Source organism: Nomascus leucogenys, chromosome 2, assembly GCF_006542625.1.
Source record: "Nomascus leucogenys isolate Asia chromosome 2, Asia_NLE_v1, whole genome shotgun sequence".
NCBI classification, from domain to species: Eukaryota; Metazoa; Chordata; class Mammalia; order Primates; family Hylobatidae; genus Nomascus; species Nomascus leucogenys.
The window spans coordinates 47958416-47977512 of record NC_044382.1 but is presented as its reverse complement, the minus strand read 5'-3'; the positions used below and the strand labels follow the sequence as shown (position 1 = coordinate 47977512).

The window sequence follows — 19097 nt, the reverse complement described above, 5'->3', positions numbered from 1 at the left end:
TGCCTAGGATGGACATTAACTCAGCCCAAGTATATAACTGAGGTCCCAGAAACTGGTCAATTTGATCTGCTACTCCATGAGGGTCGTCTAATACTGGCTTAAGCTCTCTTTTTGGGTTTCAGACCTCCAAGCTGGTTAAAGGAGCATTTACAAAGCCAACGCCCCCTCCTCCTAGGGGCACCCCCCTTAAGGGGAAGAGAGCTGGAGCTGATTCCCCCGAAGTAGAGGGGAAAGGGAAGTTCTGAATATTCTTTTCACATTGCTCTATCTTGTGTTGAAGTCCTTTCAGGGAAGGGGTACTTTGGCTGGTAGTAAGTGAGCTCTTTGGATGATTCCAAAGAGGCAGGGTTATAAGGAGGGGACAACAGGGGTAGGAGAAGGGTCTGGTACAGCAGCTGCGTTTTCTTGTTTTTGGTCCTTTCATTATCCTTCTAATATTTTAACATTAGGCCTAATGGACTATCGGGGGAATATTATTGTTGCTAGCTTTATCCTTTTTATCACCTACCTAACTTGGGGTATTTCCCGTCTTGATGGTTTTGGGGTAAGGCTCAATCTCCCCTACTGGAGATTTCTCACCTTTCGGGGTGAGGCTCAATTTCCTCTACTGGAAATTTCTTGCCTTCCCTACTACTGGATGTTTGTATGAGGCTCAATCCCCCATACTGGAGATTTCTCGCCTTCCTTTCCTAGAGGCTCAAGCCCCCTGCTAGAGGCTTCCCGCACTCTTCTCCTTTTGCTTCATCCTTCTCTGGCTGCTTCTGTCATGGGAATGTTACGTCCCTCTTGGCATTGGCGGGTTGGTATAAACCCCCAACCCAGACTCTTAACGGGAGGCCCGCCCTAAGCCAGATGAGGTGACCACAGAACTGCAGATCTGGACTCACCACTCACTTTGCACTCAGTGGTGCATCTCATTCACACACTTTCAACCTCCAAGATACCCCAACCACAAAGGAAATACTTTGTTGCTCTTACAACGTTTCTTACCTTGGTCTGTACACAGAGTTACCTGGTCATCACAGTATGTGATGATCTTTTTCCCCAAGTTCTTGGTCTGTTTCTTCCTGCATTGCTGAAAATCCAGGTTTATTTGTCACATTGGGTGGGTCTCGATTCCTTACCCCTGAGGCCGCCACAACAAGGCAGCGCAGTGCACCTCCTCATGGAAGAGGACCAGAGACCCTTCCTCGGAGGAGAATGGGAATCCCAGGTGGGCCCCCAAATTTGCTAGAAACAAATGCTTGGTGCTGCAAAACAAATCAGCACTCCGGCAAAAAGCTTTCTCAGCAAGGCAATTTACTTCTGCAGAATAGTGCCACTAGCGCCTGGAGTCACAAGAGCACACCGAGTGAAGTGGAGCAGGGGTTTTTTGTCCCTAACGCAGCAGCTCCTGTAGCTGTGTCCTTTCCCCATTGGCTGGAGTCGGGCCGCACAATCTAATCTGACCCAATTGGCTACTGTTTAAAATTGAATAGGGCTAAGTAGGCAGGAAGGTGGAGGCTGTCCGTTACAGTTTTAGGGCACAGTAAAGGCGGGAAAGATAGTTGCAGAATGAGTAATTGAGGGAATAGATGTGAGTTATAGATTAGCACTGGTGGGAAGGCCGTTTACCATAACTAGGGGCAAGGAGACACAAAGAATAAGGAAGTTACTCTTTGAAAATAGAGAACAAAGAACAACGAGGTGAACAAGCTGACTCTTTGAATAGGAAACCACTGACCCAAAGGTGTGTGTTCTGAGAGGCATTTTTTTTGAGTTTGACTGTTATTTTCCAGTTTCTGGCTATTGTCTCTTTCACAGGTTCTAGAATATAGGTGTGTGTCTTATTGGCCTACTAGCGCTAACCCATTGAAGTTTATTGATGAATCTGCAGGGTGCCTGTGAGGAGAGCTTCACAGAGATAGCCAGACCCTGGTGAGAGAGAGTGACATCAGTGTCGTTTTACACCCTACAAAGGAGGGGACGTATTTTGGCATGAGAAGAAGGCACAGTGGTGATCGGTCAGGGTATTGAAGGCTTATAGCAAGAAAAAGTTCCGTTAGAAGAGCTTCTGTTTCTCAGAGTTCCAGAACCTTTCTTCTGGGAGACCCTTAATAGCATGACCTGCCATCAGGAGAGGAGGCTCAGACAGCTTGCATTTGATTCCTGGTGAAGGGTGGGTTTGTTCCAAGTAGGAAAAGCAGCTTCTACTTATGCAAGGACTCTACCTCCCCACTTTTCATAGAGTCCCAGAAGGTTATTGCTGATAGGGACATTAACCATCGTCTGGCTCAAGTCCTTCATGGAAGAGACCAGGAACTGATGGCCAGGAAACCTAAATTACTTAGCAAATGTATGGGTCATTCTGTGATTTGGACTCAGCAAGTCCAGAGATCCTGCCTTTACATCATCATCTTTTGTTTTCTGGAGTGCTGGTAGGTTAGATCCCAAACTCTGAAGTACTGTCTGTGTTAAAACACTTTTTCCCCATCCCATTTTGAGCTAGCCTCTTCCTCACCAGGCCCCATGCCCTTTCTCCTAATTCACTTTGAAGAGGCAACAGCATGCAGTGAAAAGAGCTCTGAGTTTGTATCAAACAGACCTGGGTTCAAAGTTCAGCTTCACTGTTTCATAGCTATGTAACCTTAAGCAACTCACTTACCATCTCTGAGTCTGTTTCCTTGTCTGTAAAACAAGGACAACGGTTACCTTTCTGGGACCTAGCATTCAATAGGCACTCAGTCAGTGAGCATGATTCCCTAAGGTGGAAGAGTTTGTATCACCTTTGGGATTTCCAGTGGGTTTGGGGTATTTTCTGCCATACTCCCAGTAGACTCTATACCTTCTGACTACCCTGGACCATAAAGGAACAAATAAAAAAGACTCAAGACTGAACACAACACAGAAATGAGTCAAAAGAAAGCTCTTTATTGATTGACTCAGCAATCCAGGGCTGGCACCCATCAGCTTCAAACCACGTCTTATCCTGTCCACTCCTGTCCGCTTCCATCCACTTTGCCCTCTTCCAGGCTGAAATCTTGCTTTCAAGCAAGGGCTTCCGGCCAGCCTTGCATTAGTTCTCGGCTATGGTCTTCTGAACCCAGTCCTGGATGGAAGTCACCTTCACATACACACTATACTCAGCCACAGCACAGCTCTTACCAAAGCTTAGGATCCCAGCCGCGTACCAGGTGTCCTCCTCCAGGTCGTGAACGGCAAAGGTACTGCCCGCATCACCATAGCAGTTGTCTTCCTGGTACTTAGACATGCCAGCACAGAAGGTGTGTTCATTCAGTATGGGCCGCACCCCTACAGGGCTCTTCAGTGCCTTCCATTTGGGACATGTGCTGCCTTCATAGTACTTTATGCAATCGTATTGGTCAGCCACAGGCAGCATGACATACTTCAGATGCTCAGTAAATTTAGAGTTGTCACTTTGTCCCCAGCCAGACACGCAACCCACACGCCCTACTTCTGCATAATCCTTTGAAGGTAGGCAGATGGGCATCACTGTCTCATTAACAGGCACTTTCTGTTTGAGTTTGATGAGCCCAATATCTACCTGATGGTAGTTAGGGTGTAGAACCACCTTCTCAGTCTCTACAAGCTGCTTTTCCCCCACAAAGAGTGTTAAAGTAGGGGCAATGTCTTTCGCTGTTGCATTTTCTGAATGGTTCAGGAAGAGATTTTTAGCCGTGGTCAGCAGCCATTGTTCATTGATCAGCGTGGCCCCTGTGGTGAGATTATGGTGGGAAACCATCTTAGCCTGCCAGGGAAAGCTGCCATTGGCATCCAGGTGTCCACCCAGGAGCCGCTGCACCACGTTTGCTGGATTCTTGGGCTTTCCACATACTGTCAAGGAGAGCAAGACACTCGTGAGTGGAAATGTGCGAGAGCCTTTCCATCTGAGAAACGGGTGAAAGCATGGTCGGCTGTCACTGCTGCATAAACTAGAAAGATTTAAATGCTTTGCCCTTACCACCTGCTCATCTCTTTTCCAATACTTGCAGTCTTAAAATAATTTTTTTAATTGTTTACATTACAAAAAGCTCTATTTCTAAATAAGGAAATGAGAAATACTGAGTTTTTTGAGCCCTGGCTGGTGAACTATATTATATTTAAACAATTATCTCAAGAAAGGAATTTCCACAATTCCCTGAAATTCATTGAAAGGGCTGGGGGCAAGATGCAGTGGCTCACACCTGTAATCCCAGCACTTTGGGAGGCTGAGGAAGTTGGATCACCTGAGGTCAGGAATCAGCACCACTGCACTCCAGCCTAGGCGACAAGAGCAAAACTCTGTCTCAGAAAAAAAAAAAAGAAAAAAAGAAAGGGCTAGGAGCTACAATAATTCATCATCTCTGAAGAAAGAGGAATCTAGAGCACCATTGGCTGGAGCTCATATTTTGTAGATGTTGCAGTTAACACGAGGCAGGTTGGCAGTTCCACACCACTCAACAGCAGAAGAGACTGGGCCTTTGCCTCTGGCTCGGAGACGGAAAGGAGAGAGCAACAACTCTTACTAATAACGAGAAGCAGGAGTCCCAGCCCATGTCCAGTCTCCTGCTAGGCTTCCATGGATTAAGATTTTATGTTATCCCTTGACTTGTTCTTCCTGGAACTTGCTTCTCTTTAGACCCAGGGCTCTCTAGCAGGCTCTCTGTATGCACAGGCTCTCCTGATCTGTGGGCAGTGCAGACAGTGGATTCAGCCAGTGCCCTTCAGGCCCCAATGAACAAGACCCTTGGTGACCCTTAGGGAGTCATCACCTAACTGCTTAAGTCTCTCCCTGGCCAGCTGTGGTTCTCCCACATCCCTCCTCCTGGCTCTTGTGTGCTCAGAGGAAGCCGCACTGGAAGGCTGTGCCTCTAGGACATTCCCACCTGGAAGCCTGCCTGCGCTCATAAGTGCTCAACACCCACCTGCTTCACATTCAGGAAGTTTATCTCCAACAGCCTTATTTATCCAGTGCTTCTTATCGTTTAAGGTGTACACTCCTGAAACAAAAGGCAAGAAATGAGCCAAAGGAAAAGTCAAGTCTGCACCCAGAGCAGAGTGAGAAGGCAATTAAGGAGAAGAATTAAAAAGAAGAAGAAGAAAGGGGGCAGATAGGAAGGGAGAAAGGAGAGAGAATACGAGAAGGAGGAAGGGAAAGAGTGCTGTGCTGGAAGCCAAGTGCCTGGACACCAGTTAAGCCCAGCAGAACACACTGTGGTCATGGCGGTCACAGCCAGGCAGTACAGGGAGGGCTCAGCGTTCAAATCCTGACTCTGCCTCTTACAGGCTGCCTGAATTTGGGCAAGATACTCAACCTGTCTGTGCCTCTGTTTCCTTATCAGCAAAGTGAGAATAATAACCTCTATTCAGAGGGAAACTGTGAGGACTAAGTGAGCAAATAAATATAAAGCCCTTAGAGCAGTGCCAGGACAGCAAGACTCCACTAGGTGAGGGTGACATCGTCATCAGCATTCCTTCTTTTCCCACATCTCCTGCTGTAGATGTAAATCTGACTCTGAGATTTACATGAGATAGGCTGCATGGCATCGCCTCCCCTTACAAAACAGAAAACTTGAGGCTGACAAAAGTTAGTCTGCCCAAAGGGCCAAGCTACTGGCGACAAAATGCTTATTAGAATCTAAATCTCCTGGCTCCAAGGAGAACACATGAACTTTCTAGAAAATCACCTCAGCACCACCCATCATGGAAATGTCAGAGTGGGGGTTGTATGTAGGGCACAGAGATAGTTGTCCAGGTCTTACCATCTCCTTCTGTACGCAGCCTGTAGTAGTTCTTACACTGGTAGCGAACCGAGTGCTCCACATAGCCATTTGCAATCTCAGGGGGCTTTGGGAAGCGGTCACCTGCAAAGAGAGAGAAGCCAGAGAGTTTACTATTTGGAAATTGTTCCCAGAGACCCATGAAAAGTCAGATGAGTGGAAGCTGCTCTGCACATCAATCTCCTTCCACCCCAAATAGAAGCCAACGAAAGTGCAAGATCCCCTCATTTCTGGCAGGATCCCCAATGTTCTTGGCAGTCCTGAAAGCCCAGAGGTCAGGATAAGAAGGGGGAACTGTGTGTTCTCAAAGAAAGAATGCAGACCCAAGAGGGTCAGAGTGGGATGTGGCAGTGCCAGGGATGCATGCTCCTACCCAACTCAAAGACTCACCTGAAATATCCGTGACATCATTGCCTGAGTACAGTGCAAAAAGCTGTCGTCCCCAGAGCAGGAGGGAAATGACAGCTCCCAGGTCACTGCAGAGAGAAAACAAGAAGGAGTGGAAAGCTGGTCTCCCTGCTTCACAGCACATCATGCATCCACACACACATGCATGTACACACACACACACACACACACACACACATGCATACACACACACTCCTCCCACTAAGCAGCCAGAAAAGAAAATCGATATAGGGAAGTGCTAGGACCTAGAAGTTGCCCCCACCCCACACATACACGCTTTAGCAGCTTCTGAGCATACCAAGCTTCCAGCAAGCTCTGTCCTGCTGGGAATTCTGCAGAAGCTTCAGAGAGGAATAGAAAGGTACATAGGTATGGGGGCCTCAGTGTCTGGCCATAGTGGGGAAAGTACATTGGCAATAATTCAGAAGGCCTCCAGGAAAGACAAACCTCCCTCCGGCACCCCAAAGTTACTTCTAATAAAATGTAGATAACTCAAAGATGGGAACAGAGGGCTTAGTATGCTATTCCCTCTACTTCTTGAAATTTTCCATAATCAAAGGTTCCTTAAATATATAATTGTTGAAAACAAATGCTTGGTGCCGCAAAGAAGAACTAGCACTGAGGCAAAGGACAAAGGGTCTCTCAGCAAGGCAAATTTACTTTTGCATAAGGTTGCTCCTCATAGGTTCAGTTGCCACGAGAGCAGCCCGAACAAAGGAAAGCAGAGGTATTTATGTCTAATGCAGCTTGTCCCTGCTACTGTGTCCTGACTCCATTGGCTAGAGTTGGACCGCACAATCTAAGATGAACCCGGTTGGCTAACTTGAAAAGTGCAGGAATGTGATTACACTGCTGCGAAGGCAGGAAGATCAGTTTTGCCAGGAGAAGCCGTTGTGATGGGAGGGGTAATTCACAGAGTGGGTAGCAGATGTGGAATGTGGGCTCCATAGGTAACAACTGGCGGGAAGGTTGTTTACCAGTGCAGGGGGAACACAGAGAGTAAGGAAGTCTGGCCTTGAAAGCAGGGAGCAAAGGACAAGGAAACTTAAGCAAGCTAAACCTTTGAAGAAGAATTTTTTACTGTATTTAACAATCCCCATTAAATATTTTACAGTATTTTTTCTTTAAACCCTTTTAACGTAATTTGGCTCTGTTATTCTACTTGGTCTTCTAAAAGAAAAAGCTCACTGGAACAAGGAGGAGGAGGATTGAGGGAGGTTTTGGGGAGAGCTGTTTCAATAAGCTTTTGTATTAATCCTCAGGCACAGGGTATGACACAGCATCCTACAAGAATAAGCAACCCTATTCTGATGGCAAGAGACATGAGGATTGAGGACATAAGTCCCTTCCATTTGCCAAACAATTTCCCATTAAATTTGTGAAGGGGTCGTATAGTCCAGAATTTTTGGCTAGCTCATTTGATAAGGCAGTAAGACCTTGTAGTGCTTTTGTTGTGGTCCCACCTGGAGCAGTATTATTAGGGATAAAAGTATACCATTGGGTTCCAATAATGACACAAACTCCACCCTCTTTTGCTAGTATCATGTCTAACGCTATCTTATTTTCCCAGGCCATTTGACTGGTGGGTCTTAATTGTTCAGCTGTCCCTTTAAGAGCATCTCTAGTATAATTAACAAATCGTAGGCTGGGCACAGTGGCTCACGCCTGTAATCCCAGCACTTTGGGAGGCCGAGGCAGGCAGATAACCTGAGGTCGGGAGTTTGAGACGAGCCTGACCATCATGGAGAAACCCCGTCTCTACTAAAAATACAAAATTACTGGGCGTGGTGGCGCCTGTTTATAATCCCAGCTACTCAGGAGGCTGAGGCAGGAGAATTGCTTGGACCCAGGAGGCAGAAGTTGTGGTGAGCCGAGATCACGCCATTGCATTCCAGCCTGGGCAACAAGAGCAAAACTCCATCAAAAAAAAAAATCGTCATTGGTTGTAATAAATGTAGTTTATCTAATTCCCATTTTTATTTATAGTTAACCACCAGAAGAACGTGGATTCAAATCCTGCAGTTGTCTGATTTCGGGCCTTAAATTCATCTGGCACTCCTTGTGGGACTCCAGTGGAATCTATATAAATATGGGAGTCAACTGACCCATGAGGGGCCTCTCTTATTTTACAGTGTTTGGTTTCTATCTTTTCTGGTTGACGAAATGCCAGGGTGAAAGGGATAGCCAATGGAATTAGAGCGCGTGTTCTGCTCCAGTTACTCGGCAGTGTCCAGTAATGGTCCATCACAATAACCACCATACATCTGCTCGAGGATGACTAAGGGCAGACTGATGGGTAAGCTCTTGGAAGGACTTAAGCTCACTGCATCCCATTAAGGCTCCAGGGAACACCAAGTTTTCTCCCTGTTGTCAGAGATGCAAAGTAAAATTGGCATTGGGAAATGGAAGCTGATGGCCCTCGGGGGCTGACCCTCAGGGTGTTGAGCTTCAGGGAACAGCAGAGAAAGAGCTTGACATGATTTGTCACCCCAGGCTGTGTGGTCTTGGAAGAGAACTACCATACAGCTTATGCCCGGTCAGTTGGAAGACCATCTGAGTGGAAAGGGGACAATCTGGGCCTCTGGTGTACCGTGAGCACAAGCATAACATTCACATTTGTTTAAAGTGCAGATGGAATATTTAATCCATTTTAGCCAAGCATTTGCATCTTGATATCCTGTCTCTAGGGCTGCAGTCTGCTTTAAATTTTTTACCTTTACAACCATTACTTTGGTTGGGTTGTTTTGGAGATGGGAGGAGGACGCTGAGCTCGCTATACTTGGGGAGAGCTTTGGGTTCCACTCATTTCCCAGACTCTGGGTATGGATTTTTTTTTTTAATTATCATTGTTAACCAGTGGTTGAAGATTTTTATGGGATTTTGTTTTGTAACATTTGCTCCTAATCCATACCATTTGAATATAGCGGGTTCTTGGGCCATTGTTTGGGGGTTAGCTATAATTAGCAATGAGGGGTTACACTGCAGTGGCTTACAATTTGGTGGGGTGGGACCATGAATTAGTTGGAGTTTCTGTTTTAGTCCCCGTAACTTATTTGAAAAGGGGGGCCTGGCTGTCCACCCTCCATACTGAGTGGTTTACAAAACATCTGTCCAGTCACCACAGGGACTTTTTAAGCCTCTGTACTTATACTTGGTTGACTCTTCACGGTATGGACATAGGTACTTATCTACATGAGACAGTTTCCTTTGAGCTTGCTTGTCTCCACACGTTATGAGTGAACAAGCGTCAAACTGAAAGGTTAAAGGATGGTTAGCCCAAGTTACATTGATGACAAGATGACCTTCTGTTGGAAAGAAAAGGGAAAATAAACAAGTGATTATTAAGCCCTTTTTAGAGTTAATTTGGTTGGGGTGAGCCCTGGAGTGACGGTTTATGATCCTGGAGGTGGCAGCGCCTTTTTGACTCAGGTGTGGTGAGTCCATCCTCTTTCTGCTGTTCAGACTGCAGTCTTAGTATTTAGGAGCACCAGGTAGGGTCCTTCCCAAGCCGGTTTGAGTTTCCCTTCCTTCCACCCTTTTATGAGGACGTGGTCTCCAGGCTGACGCTGATGTGCTGGAAACTCCAGGGGTGGTGCCTGTGCTAGGAAACCTTTAGTCTTAAGGGAAGAGAAAGTAGAGTATGGACCAAGTATATAATTTTTGAGGAACTGATCTTTTATTTTGAATGTAGGAATGTTAGCAGTGGAGTATAAACAGGGCAATCCTTAGAGCATCTCATAAGAGGAAAGGCCAGTATCTCTCTGAGGAGCAGTTTGGATTCTTAACAAGGCAACAGGAAGACATTTAGTCCATGGCAATCAAGTTTCTAGAACTAATTTAGTTAAGTGGCTTTTTAGAGTCTGATTCATCCTTTCTACTCTTCTTGCGGAGGAGAGATGCCAAGGGATATGGATTTTCCATTTTGTGTCTAGTACCTGGGCTAACTTTTTAATAACATGTGCAGTGAAATGGGTTCCATTGTCTGAATCAGTGTTTTCTATTAGTCCAACTCTGGGTACAATGTTATCAATTAATGCCTTAGCTACATTACTGGTGGTTGCACTTGAGGGTGGGATAGTCTCTACTCAGTGGGTAAAGTGGTCTATTATTACTAATAAGTATTTTAAATGACCAATTGGGGGCATTTCAGTATAATTAAGTGAACACTTTGAAATGGTCTTAGCCCTGGATCTCTTTCTCCAAGGGGCGGTTTTCTTAGAATCTGCTTATTAGTCTTTTTACATATTAAGCAACTATCTGTAACTTGTTTGGCTAGGGTGTAAATTCTTATACATCCATAGACCCTGAGAACTGCATCACACATGGCTTGGGGTCCCCAGTGTGTCCTCAGATATAGTTGAGACTAGATCTCCCACATATAAGGGGCTTGGATAACATTTCTTTTTGGTCTGATAACAGCTGTTTTCCTTCTGGTCTTCTCTGGCTCCTATCTTTATTCTTCTTCTTCAATGGAAGAGAAAATGGAAATTGCAGTAGGGGAAGGAAGACAAGGAGTTAAGTGAAACATAGGTGTTTCAGAGGAAGCAGCAGCTTGTTTGGCTGTCTGGTCTGTTAGGTTATTTCCTCGACTTTCAAAAGAAAGGCTTTTCTGGTGTCTGGGGACATGGGCAATAGCTATTTCTTCTGGCAACTGAAGGTTATCCAGTACTTGGATGATTAACTCCTTATGAACAAGGTCATGACCTTTACTATTAGTGAGGCCACATTCAGTCCAAATTTTAACAAATGTATGAGCCATTCCAAAGGCATACTTAGAATCAGTATAGATGGTTCCTTCCTGGTTTTGCAAGTGCTTTAAGGCTTGGCTGAGTGCAAACAGTTCACGAGTTTGGGCAGACCAATTATTAGGCTATTTTCTTAACTCTATTCTTATACATAGAGAGTTTCTCCATCGATTACTGGATACCCATTGTGTCTTTTTCTCTCAATCAGCTGGGAGGAACCATCTATAAATAAGTGCTGTCCTGTTTTGAAAGGGATCTTTCCTAGATCTGGCCTGACTTTTGTTTAGTAGTCAATTAAATCTCGACACAGGTATTCTCTCATCTTTTTTTAGTAGAATAGCCCCATATTTTAAGATTCTGGAGTCAGTTAGTCACCTTCCTGCTTTTTTATTTAAAATAGCTCTAACTTGATGGGGTGTGCTTACTGTTACTCTCCACCCAAAGGTTAATTTTATACTCTCTTCAACTAATACTGCTGTAGCTGCAATGGATTGGATGAGGCCATCCACAGGTGACCGGGTCCAAAATTTTTGACAGGAAGGCCATGGGCTGCCAGCAGCCTCTGTGCTCTTAGATAAGCACCCCTAAAGCCATCCCATTATTCATGCTGACAAAAAGGTGAAATGGTTTTTCTAGGGAAGGTAAGGCTAGGGCAAGCCTTACCTTTTAGCTCTTTGACCTGATCGACCTCTTTAGAAGTCCACAGGAGATGGTCAGGTTTTCCCTGGGCAAGTTTTTGGTATAAAAGTTTACTGTTTAGGGCATATGAGTTAATCCATAAGCAGCAGTATCTAACTAACCCTAAAAATTTCCTGAGTTCCTGTTTAGTCTGAGGCAAGGGTAAGGACACGATTCCTTCAACCCGTTCAGGCCCTATCCTTCACTTGCCTGCACTTATTAAGCGGCCTAAATATTTAACTTTAGGCTCCATATACTGAAGCTTTCCCTTTGAGACCTGTAATCCCTCAAACTGCAGATGGTCAAAAATATGTATAGAGAAGCCAGCTACTTTCTCTATATCCTCACCAGATATGAGAATATAATCGACATATTGAAGCAGGCATAATTGTTTTGGAACAGAAACTTTGTCTAGCACTTGTTCTAAAATTTGACCAGAAAGGTTGGGTGAATCCATGAATCCTTTAGGCAAGACTATCCATTGATACCATTGTTTTCACCGTGACTGGGGATCTTCCCACTCAAAGGCAAATATGTCTCGGCTATCTTCAGCCAGGGACATGCCCAAAAGGCATCCTTTAAATCTATTACAGTAAACCATTGATGATTATATGGAATTTTGCTGAGAATGGTGTAAGGGTTGAGGACAACAGGGTGAGTGGTCTGGACTGTTTGGTTAATGGCCCTGAGGTCTTGCACCAGCCAGTATGACCCATCTGATTTTTTGACAGGCAGTATTGGGGTGTTATAAGGAGACATATAGGGTTCAAGAAGCCCATCATTAATGAGACTTTCAATTATAGGTTTTAGCCCTAGCATGCCCTCTAAGGGAATGGGGAATTGCTTCCTCCTCACTACTTCCTGGTGCGGGGGTGTTTAGCTTGATGTGGATTGGGAGAATTTGAAGCTTTCCTCAGTTTTCTTCCCTTGACCAGACATCACAATGAATGTATTTCTCATCTGCAGTGGTGAGTAAGTTTAATGAGGTAAGGAATCCCTTTGGGCTAACTTGTAGGCCTCTGCCTAACTTTAAGTCTCTTCCTAACAAACTAGTTCCTGCTTCAGGGATTAACAAAAATTGAACCTGGGTTGTTCAGTCTTGGTACTTGACTTCTGTATTTTCTAAGATTCTCACCTTAAATCCTTCCCCTTTTATCTCAGACTATAAGTTCTTCTGAAGAGCAGGTGATATTAGATGAGGGGAAAGAAACAGAGGAACAGGCCGCTCCTGAATCGACCAAAAATGTGATAAGCTCGTGTGTAGGTCCCACCTCCAAATTTATCAAGGGCTCCTGGTGGGACTCAAGATAATACAGACAGAGCCACTGACTTCCCTGTTCCTCTTCAAAGGTCATGAGTAGAAGGGCTTCTCTCTCCTTTTCTAATTTGGGACATTCTCTTTTGAAGGGGCCCATCCTTCCACATTTGTAACACTTATCTTGTCCTTCCTCTCTCTCAGTTTTGGAATTTTTTGGTCTTGCTTTTCTATGCTCTTTAGGGAGCCTGGGAAATGTAGACTTGGGTCCTCTAGCTGAAGGTTTGGATTCTCTAAACTGGGTTTGGGAGGCTTGGGACCTTTTATAATTTCTGGCTCCCTGGAAGCCTCATTTAGTAGCATATGGGTTTGGAGCCACCTGCTGGAAAGTAGATAACTTCAGTTTTGACCTCTGTTTTTGTTTTTCCCTGTCCCTCCTCACATACACCTTTTGAGCTTCTCCGAGAAGTTGTCTTAGAGGTCGGTTTTCTCAGTCCTCCAATTTTTGTAACTTTTTTGAAACATCTGGCCAGCCTTTAGTGACAAAATGGATCTTTAACATCCTTTGCTGAAGGGGATCTTCTAAATTCAGACCTGTATATTGCTTCATTTGCTCCTTTAGTCTGTCTAGGAATTTTATAGGTCCCTCATCTTTCTCCTGTTATATATCAAATGCTTTAGAGAGCTTTTGAATTCTGGGTATGGATTCCCTGCTTCCTTTTATTATTATTTCCCGTAGGTCCTTCATGTTTTCTCAGTGGGCTGCATTGTTATTGTCCCACCAGGAGTCTTGGGCAGGAAATTTTTGGTCCACAGTAGGAACGTTTTGACCAGGAGGGTGTTCACATTCCCAAATTGCCATAGCAGCCCTATGGATCATGCTTCTTTCCTCCCCTGAAAAGAAGATGCCTAGGATAGACATTTGCTCGACCCAAGTGTATAACTGAGGTCCTAAGAATTGATCAACTTGATCTGCCACTCCATAGGGGTCATCTAGCAGTGGCTTAAGTTCTTTCTTCAGACCTCAGACTTCTGAACTAGTCAAGAGAGCATTTACAAAACCAATGATTTCCCGTCCTTGTGGTACCCCTTTTAAAGGGAAGAAAGTTACGGCTGACTCCTTAGGCGTGGAAAGAAAAGGGGAGTTCTGAATGTCCTTTTTACACTGCTCTATTTCATGTTGGAGCCCTTTTAAGGAAGGATATTTAGGTTGGCAGTGAACAGGCTCTTGGGACGACTGCCCCTGAGAGTCAGGGTTGTAAGCAGGAGGAACATCATGAGTTGGGGAAGAATTTGGGATGGGATCTGGGGCAGCGGCAGCTGCCTGAGGAGTAGGGGGGTTAGGATTAGGGGCAGTAGGCAGAGGAAGACAGTCTAAGGGATCCCATGTGCTGACTTCAGGTGTGGGAGTCGGCTTGTCTGACTTCTCAATTTGAGATGCTGGATCAGGTTCTTCCCTAGTCATCTTTAAGGGAAAGAGGAGGACAGGTCCCTGCCTCCAACAAAGAGCATAGTCTAGTTCTTCTTGAGAAACCAGACTTTTATCTTTAACATATTGGATTAGGAGTTGACACATTACATCCTCATTCGACCCGTACTTTGGCCAGAAGATTTAGGGTTTGAGGGTGGGACCTTGGGTCCAAATGAAACAGCAATATTTTATCATTTGCTCCTTCTTCTTATGCTTAGTCCTCTCATTATCTTTCCAGTATTTTAACATGAAACCTAAGGGACTATCGGGGGTATATCCTTGTTACTATTTCCATCCTTCTTATTCTCTGTCTTTCTTGGGGTATTTTCCATATTGGGTCTTAGCTAGGCTCAATCCCTCATATTAGGGATTTGTTCCCTACTGGAGGCTTGCTGTGGCTCACTTCCCCATATTAGGGATTTCTTTTTTTTCTATCTGGAGCTTTCTGTGGCTCAATCCCTCATATTAGGGATTTCTTGCGTATCTTTTAGCCCCACCTCCTGGAGGTTCTTCACACTCTTCTCCTTTCGCTTCATCCACTCTGGCCACTTTCCTCCTAGGAATATTTTAAGTCCCACTTAGCATTGGCAGGACTATATAAACCCCAACATCAGGATCCTTCAGAGAAGACTAAGCTGTATGAGGTAACCACAGACCCACAGATTGGACTCATTCACTCCGCACAGCAGTAGCACTTGTTACCATTCACGAACTTTCAACCACCAGAATATACCAACCACCAAGGAAGTACTTTGTCACTCCTGCGACATTTCTTACCTTGGTCTGCACACAGAGTTACCTGGTCACCATAGTGTTGCAAGCCTTTTTCTCCCCACATTATTGAGAGTCTGGGGTTATTCATCACACCAGGTAGGTCTCGATTCCTTACTCGTGAGGCCACTGCAACAAGGCAGTGGGACGCGTCTCCTCACGAGGTGATCAAAGACCCTTTCCCAGAGGAGAATGTTTTCCCCGTATGGGCCACCACATTTGTTAGAAACAAATGCTCGGTGCCGCAAAGAAGAACCAGCACTGAGACAAAGGACAAAGGGTCTCTCAGCAAGGCAAATTTACTTTTGCATAAGGTTGCTCCTCATAGGTTCGGTCACCACGAGAGCACCCCAAACAAAGGAAAGCAGAGGTTTTTATATCTAACGCAGCTTGTCCCTGCTACTGTGTCCTGACTACATTGGCTGGAGTTGGACCGCACAATCTAAGCTGAACCCAGTTGGCTAACGTGAAAAGTGCAGGAATGTGTTTGCACTGGTGGGAAGGGGGGAAGATCAGTTTTGGTGGGAGAGGCTGTTGCGATGGGAGGGGTAAATCACAGAGTGGGTAGCCGATGTGGAATGTGGGCTATATAGATAAGGACTGGCAGGAAGGTTATTTACCAGGGTAGGGGAAACACAGAGAGTAAGGAAGTCTGGCCTTGAAAGCAGGGAACAAAGGACAAGGAAACTTAAGCAGGCTAAACCTTTGAAGAATAATTTCTTACTGTATTTAACAATAATTTTAAACACTTATGTGGTTATTTCTAGTATTTTATGATAATTCACCTTTAGGAAATGGTATCTCAAACCCCAAAATGCCAGAAGGTTACCTGGAAGAGAACTGGTGTCTGAAAGCAGGACGGTGGCCATGAGCATTGACACACAGGCGCCATCTGCCAGTTCACCATCTTGCTGACAGACGCCGACCATTCAGGCACTATTTGCTTCTATTAAAATAGTTTCTAGGCAGGGCGTGGTGGCTCACGCCTGTAATCCCAACACTTTGGGAGGCCGAGATAGGCGGATCACGAGGTCAAGAGATCGAGATCATCCTGGCCAACATGGTGAAACCCCGTCTCTACTAAAAATACAAAAATTAGCTGGGCATGGTAGCACACGCCTGTAGTCCTAGCTACTCAGGAGGCTGAGGCAGGAGAATTGCTTGAACCAGGGAGGTGGAGGTTGCAATGAGCTGAGATCGTGCCACTGCACTCCATCCTGGTGACAGAGTGAGACTCCATCTCAAAAAAAAAAATAAACAAAAAAACTTTCTAGTCTTATTATTTCAACATTTCAAAAAGTCTTTTTATTTTTTAAGATCTAAGTGCCTTAATTAGATGTATCCCAGGTACTAGTGTGTATCCCAAGTACTAGTCAATTAATTGTGTCATTCAAATGTGTTACTATTAGTCTTTCTTATTATACATTTTTAAAGAGGAAAATATCTGCTAATAAATATACTCAGGATGCCAGGAAGCCTACCACGGGAGCTGATGACATCCCCTACAAAGACAAAAATGTAACCTCAAGGAAAAAGACACTCCTGAGAGTAAATCTCATCTCCTGGGAAAGTCAGCAGCACTGTCTTCTATGGATGCAGAAAAGGAGAAGATTTAACACACTAAGCCCTTTAGTTCACTATAATTTAGCCCATTTGCCCTGTTTCTTTGTTCTATTTCTGCATCTCTACCGATGTACACAAAAAAGACTGAAATAACCAGAGGAAAGGCAGGAGGGAAAGCTGTGGACCCACCTCATCTTGGTTGGTCTTGCCTCTGGAAGAGCAGTGCTGTGGGGCATCCGCTGATCTTTTTATGCTGCCACTAGCTCACTGCTCCCCCTTCTCCGTTTTGTAATTCCTGTGTCTACCAACTTTGGCGCTGGTAAGGTCACTATCTTTTCCAGTAACAAAACTACAAACATTACCCATGTTAAGAGTTGAGCTCTTGGCCGGGCGCGGTGGCTCAAGCCTGTAATCCCAGCACTTTGGGAGGCCGAGGCGGGCGGATCACGAGGTCAGGAGATCGAGACCATCCTGGCTAACACGGTGAAACCCCGTCTCTACTAAAAATACAAAAAATTAGCCGGGCTTGTTGGCGGGCGCCTGTAGTCCCAGCTACTCGGGAGGCTGAGGCAGAAGAATGGCGTGAACCCCGGGAGGCAGAGCTTGCAGTGAGCCAAGATCGCGCCACTGCACTCCAGCCTGGGGGACAGAGCAAGACTCCGTCTCAAAAAAAAAAAAAAAAAAAAAAGAGTTGAGCTCTTGATTCACACTTGATTTTCCCATGGTGTTCTTTTTTTGTTTTTTTTGTTTTTGTTTTTGTTTTTGTTTTGAGACAGAGTTCACTCTTGTTGCCCAGGCTGGAGTACAATGGCATGATCTCAGCTCACCACAACTTCCACCTCTGAGTTTCAAGCAATTCTCCTGCCTCAGCCTCCCGAGTAGCTGGGATTACAGGCATATATCACCATGCCTGGCTAATTTTTTGTATTTTTAGTAGAGACAAGGTTTCTCCATGTTGCTCTGGCTGGTCTCAAACTCCCAACCTCAAGTGATCCGCCTGCCTCAGCCTCGCAAAGTGTTGAGATTACACAGGTGTGAGCCACCACGCCCAGCCCCCTTGTAAGGGCTTTTGATCGTCTTTCTCTCACGTCTCGATTTGTATTTTTGATCCTATCTTAGTTGCTTTCCATTCCACATTTGTTAAGTGCCTGCTGTATGCCCCATCCTATGCTCACAGCTATGTAAGTACAGATGGCTGCTTAGAGGAGGCAGTGTCTGCATGCTGAAGGCGAGTAGGAGGTGCTAATACAGCAAGGGGAAGGGAATTTCAGCAGAGGGCCCCCGAGGAAATAAACCCCAAGGGCTGGAGACGGCCGGGCTTGTCAGGGAACTACATAGAGTTTGGTGTTGCTGAAGCCCACAGGCGGAGGCCAGGAGGTGTTGCTGGGGAGGAAGGCAGAGAAGATGAGTGATCAAGAGAATGCCAGAGCTTTTCTCTTACCATTATTTTACCAGAAGCCACTTACTTAATATAATCAGACAATTCTTTAAGAAAACTGGGGAGTAGCTTGTTCTTCCAAGAAACTTGGTGCTGAAGAGAACTACCAGAGGAAAAGGTGTAAGTGACTGTGTTCCGAGAGGCATTTTTTTTAAGAGTTTGACTGTTATTTTCCAGTTTCTGGCTATTACTTCTTTCACAGGTTCTAGAATATAAGTGTGCATCTTATTGGCCTACTAGCACTAACCTGTTGAAGTTTATTGATGAATCTGCAGGGTGCCTGTGAGGAGAGCTTCACAGAGATGGCCAGACCCTGGCAAGAGCGAGTGACATCAGTGTTGTTTTACACCCTACAAAGGAGGGGCCGTATTTTGGCTTGAGAAGAAGGCACATTGGTGATTGGTGGTATTGAAGGCTTACAGCAAGAAAAAGTTCCATTAGAAGAGCTTCTGTTTCTCAGAGTTCCAGAACCTTTCTTCTGGGAGACCCTTAATAGCATGACCTGCCATCAGGAGAGGAGGCTCAGACAGCTTGCATTTGATTCCTGGTGAAGGGTGGGTTTGTTCCCAGTAGGAAAAGCAGCTTCTACTGATGCAAGGACTCTACCTCCCCACTCTTTACAGAGTCCCAGAAGGTTACTGCTGATAGGGACATTAGCCATTGCCTGGCTCAAGTCCTTCATGGAAGAGACCAGGAACTGATGGCCAGGAAACCTAAATTACTTAGCAAATGTATGGGCCAAGCTGTGATTTGGACTCAGCAAGTCCAGAGATCCTGCCTTTACATCATCGTCTTTTGTTTTCTGGAGTGCTGGTAGGTTAGATCCCAAACTCTGAAGTACTGTCTATGTTAAAACACTTTTTCCCCCATCCCATTTTGAGCTAGCCTCTTCCTCACCAGGCCCCATGCCCTTTCTCCTAATTCACTTTGAAGAGGCAACAGCATGCAGTGAAAAGAGCTCTGAGTTTGTATCAAACAGACCTGGTTCAAAGTTCAGCTTCACTGTTTC

The 19097-nt window shown here is 45.2% G+C and overlaps 2 protein-coding genes across 2 annotated transcripts in view; one reads left to right on the top strand and one right to left on the bottom strand.

Annotated features, from left to right (window-relative positions):
- The window catches only part of TXNL4B (thioredoxin like 4B), a 66479-nt gene that overhangs the window by 15246 nt on the left and 32136 nt on the right, over window positions 1-19097 (top strand). The gene's annotated exons all lie outside the window — the stretch shown is intronic.
- Window positions 2891-16868, bottom strand: LOC115838651 (haptoglobin-related protein). Its single transcript, XM_030829766.1, has 5 exons — window positions 16840-16868; window positions 6150-6235; window positions 5742-5843; window positions 4905-4979; window positions 2891-3834 (listed from the first exon to the last, which is right to left on the bottom strand). The coding sequence occupies exons 1-5, from the start codon at window positions 16842-16844 to the stop codon at window positions 3056-3058; spliced, it is 1047 nt and encodes a 348-aa protein (XP_030685626.1). The 5' UTR covers window positions 16845-16868; the 3' UTR covers window positions 2891-3055.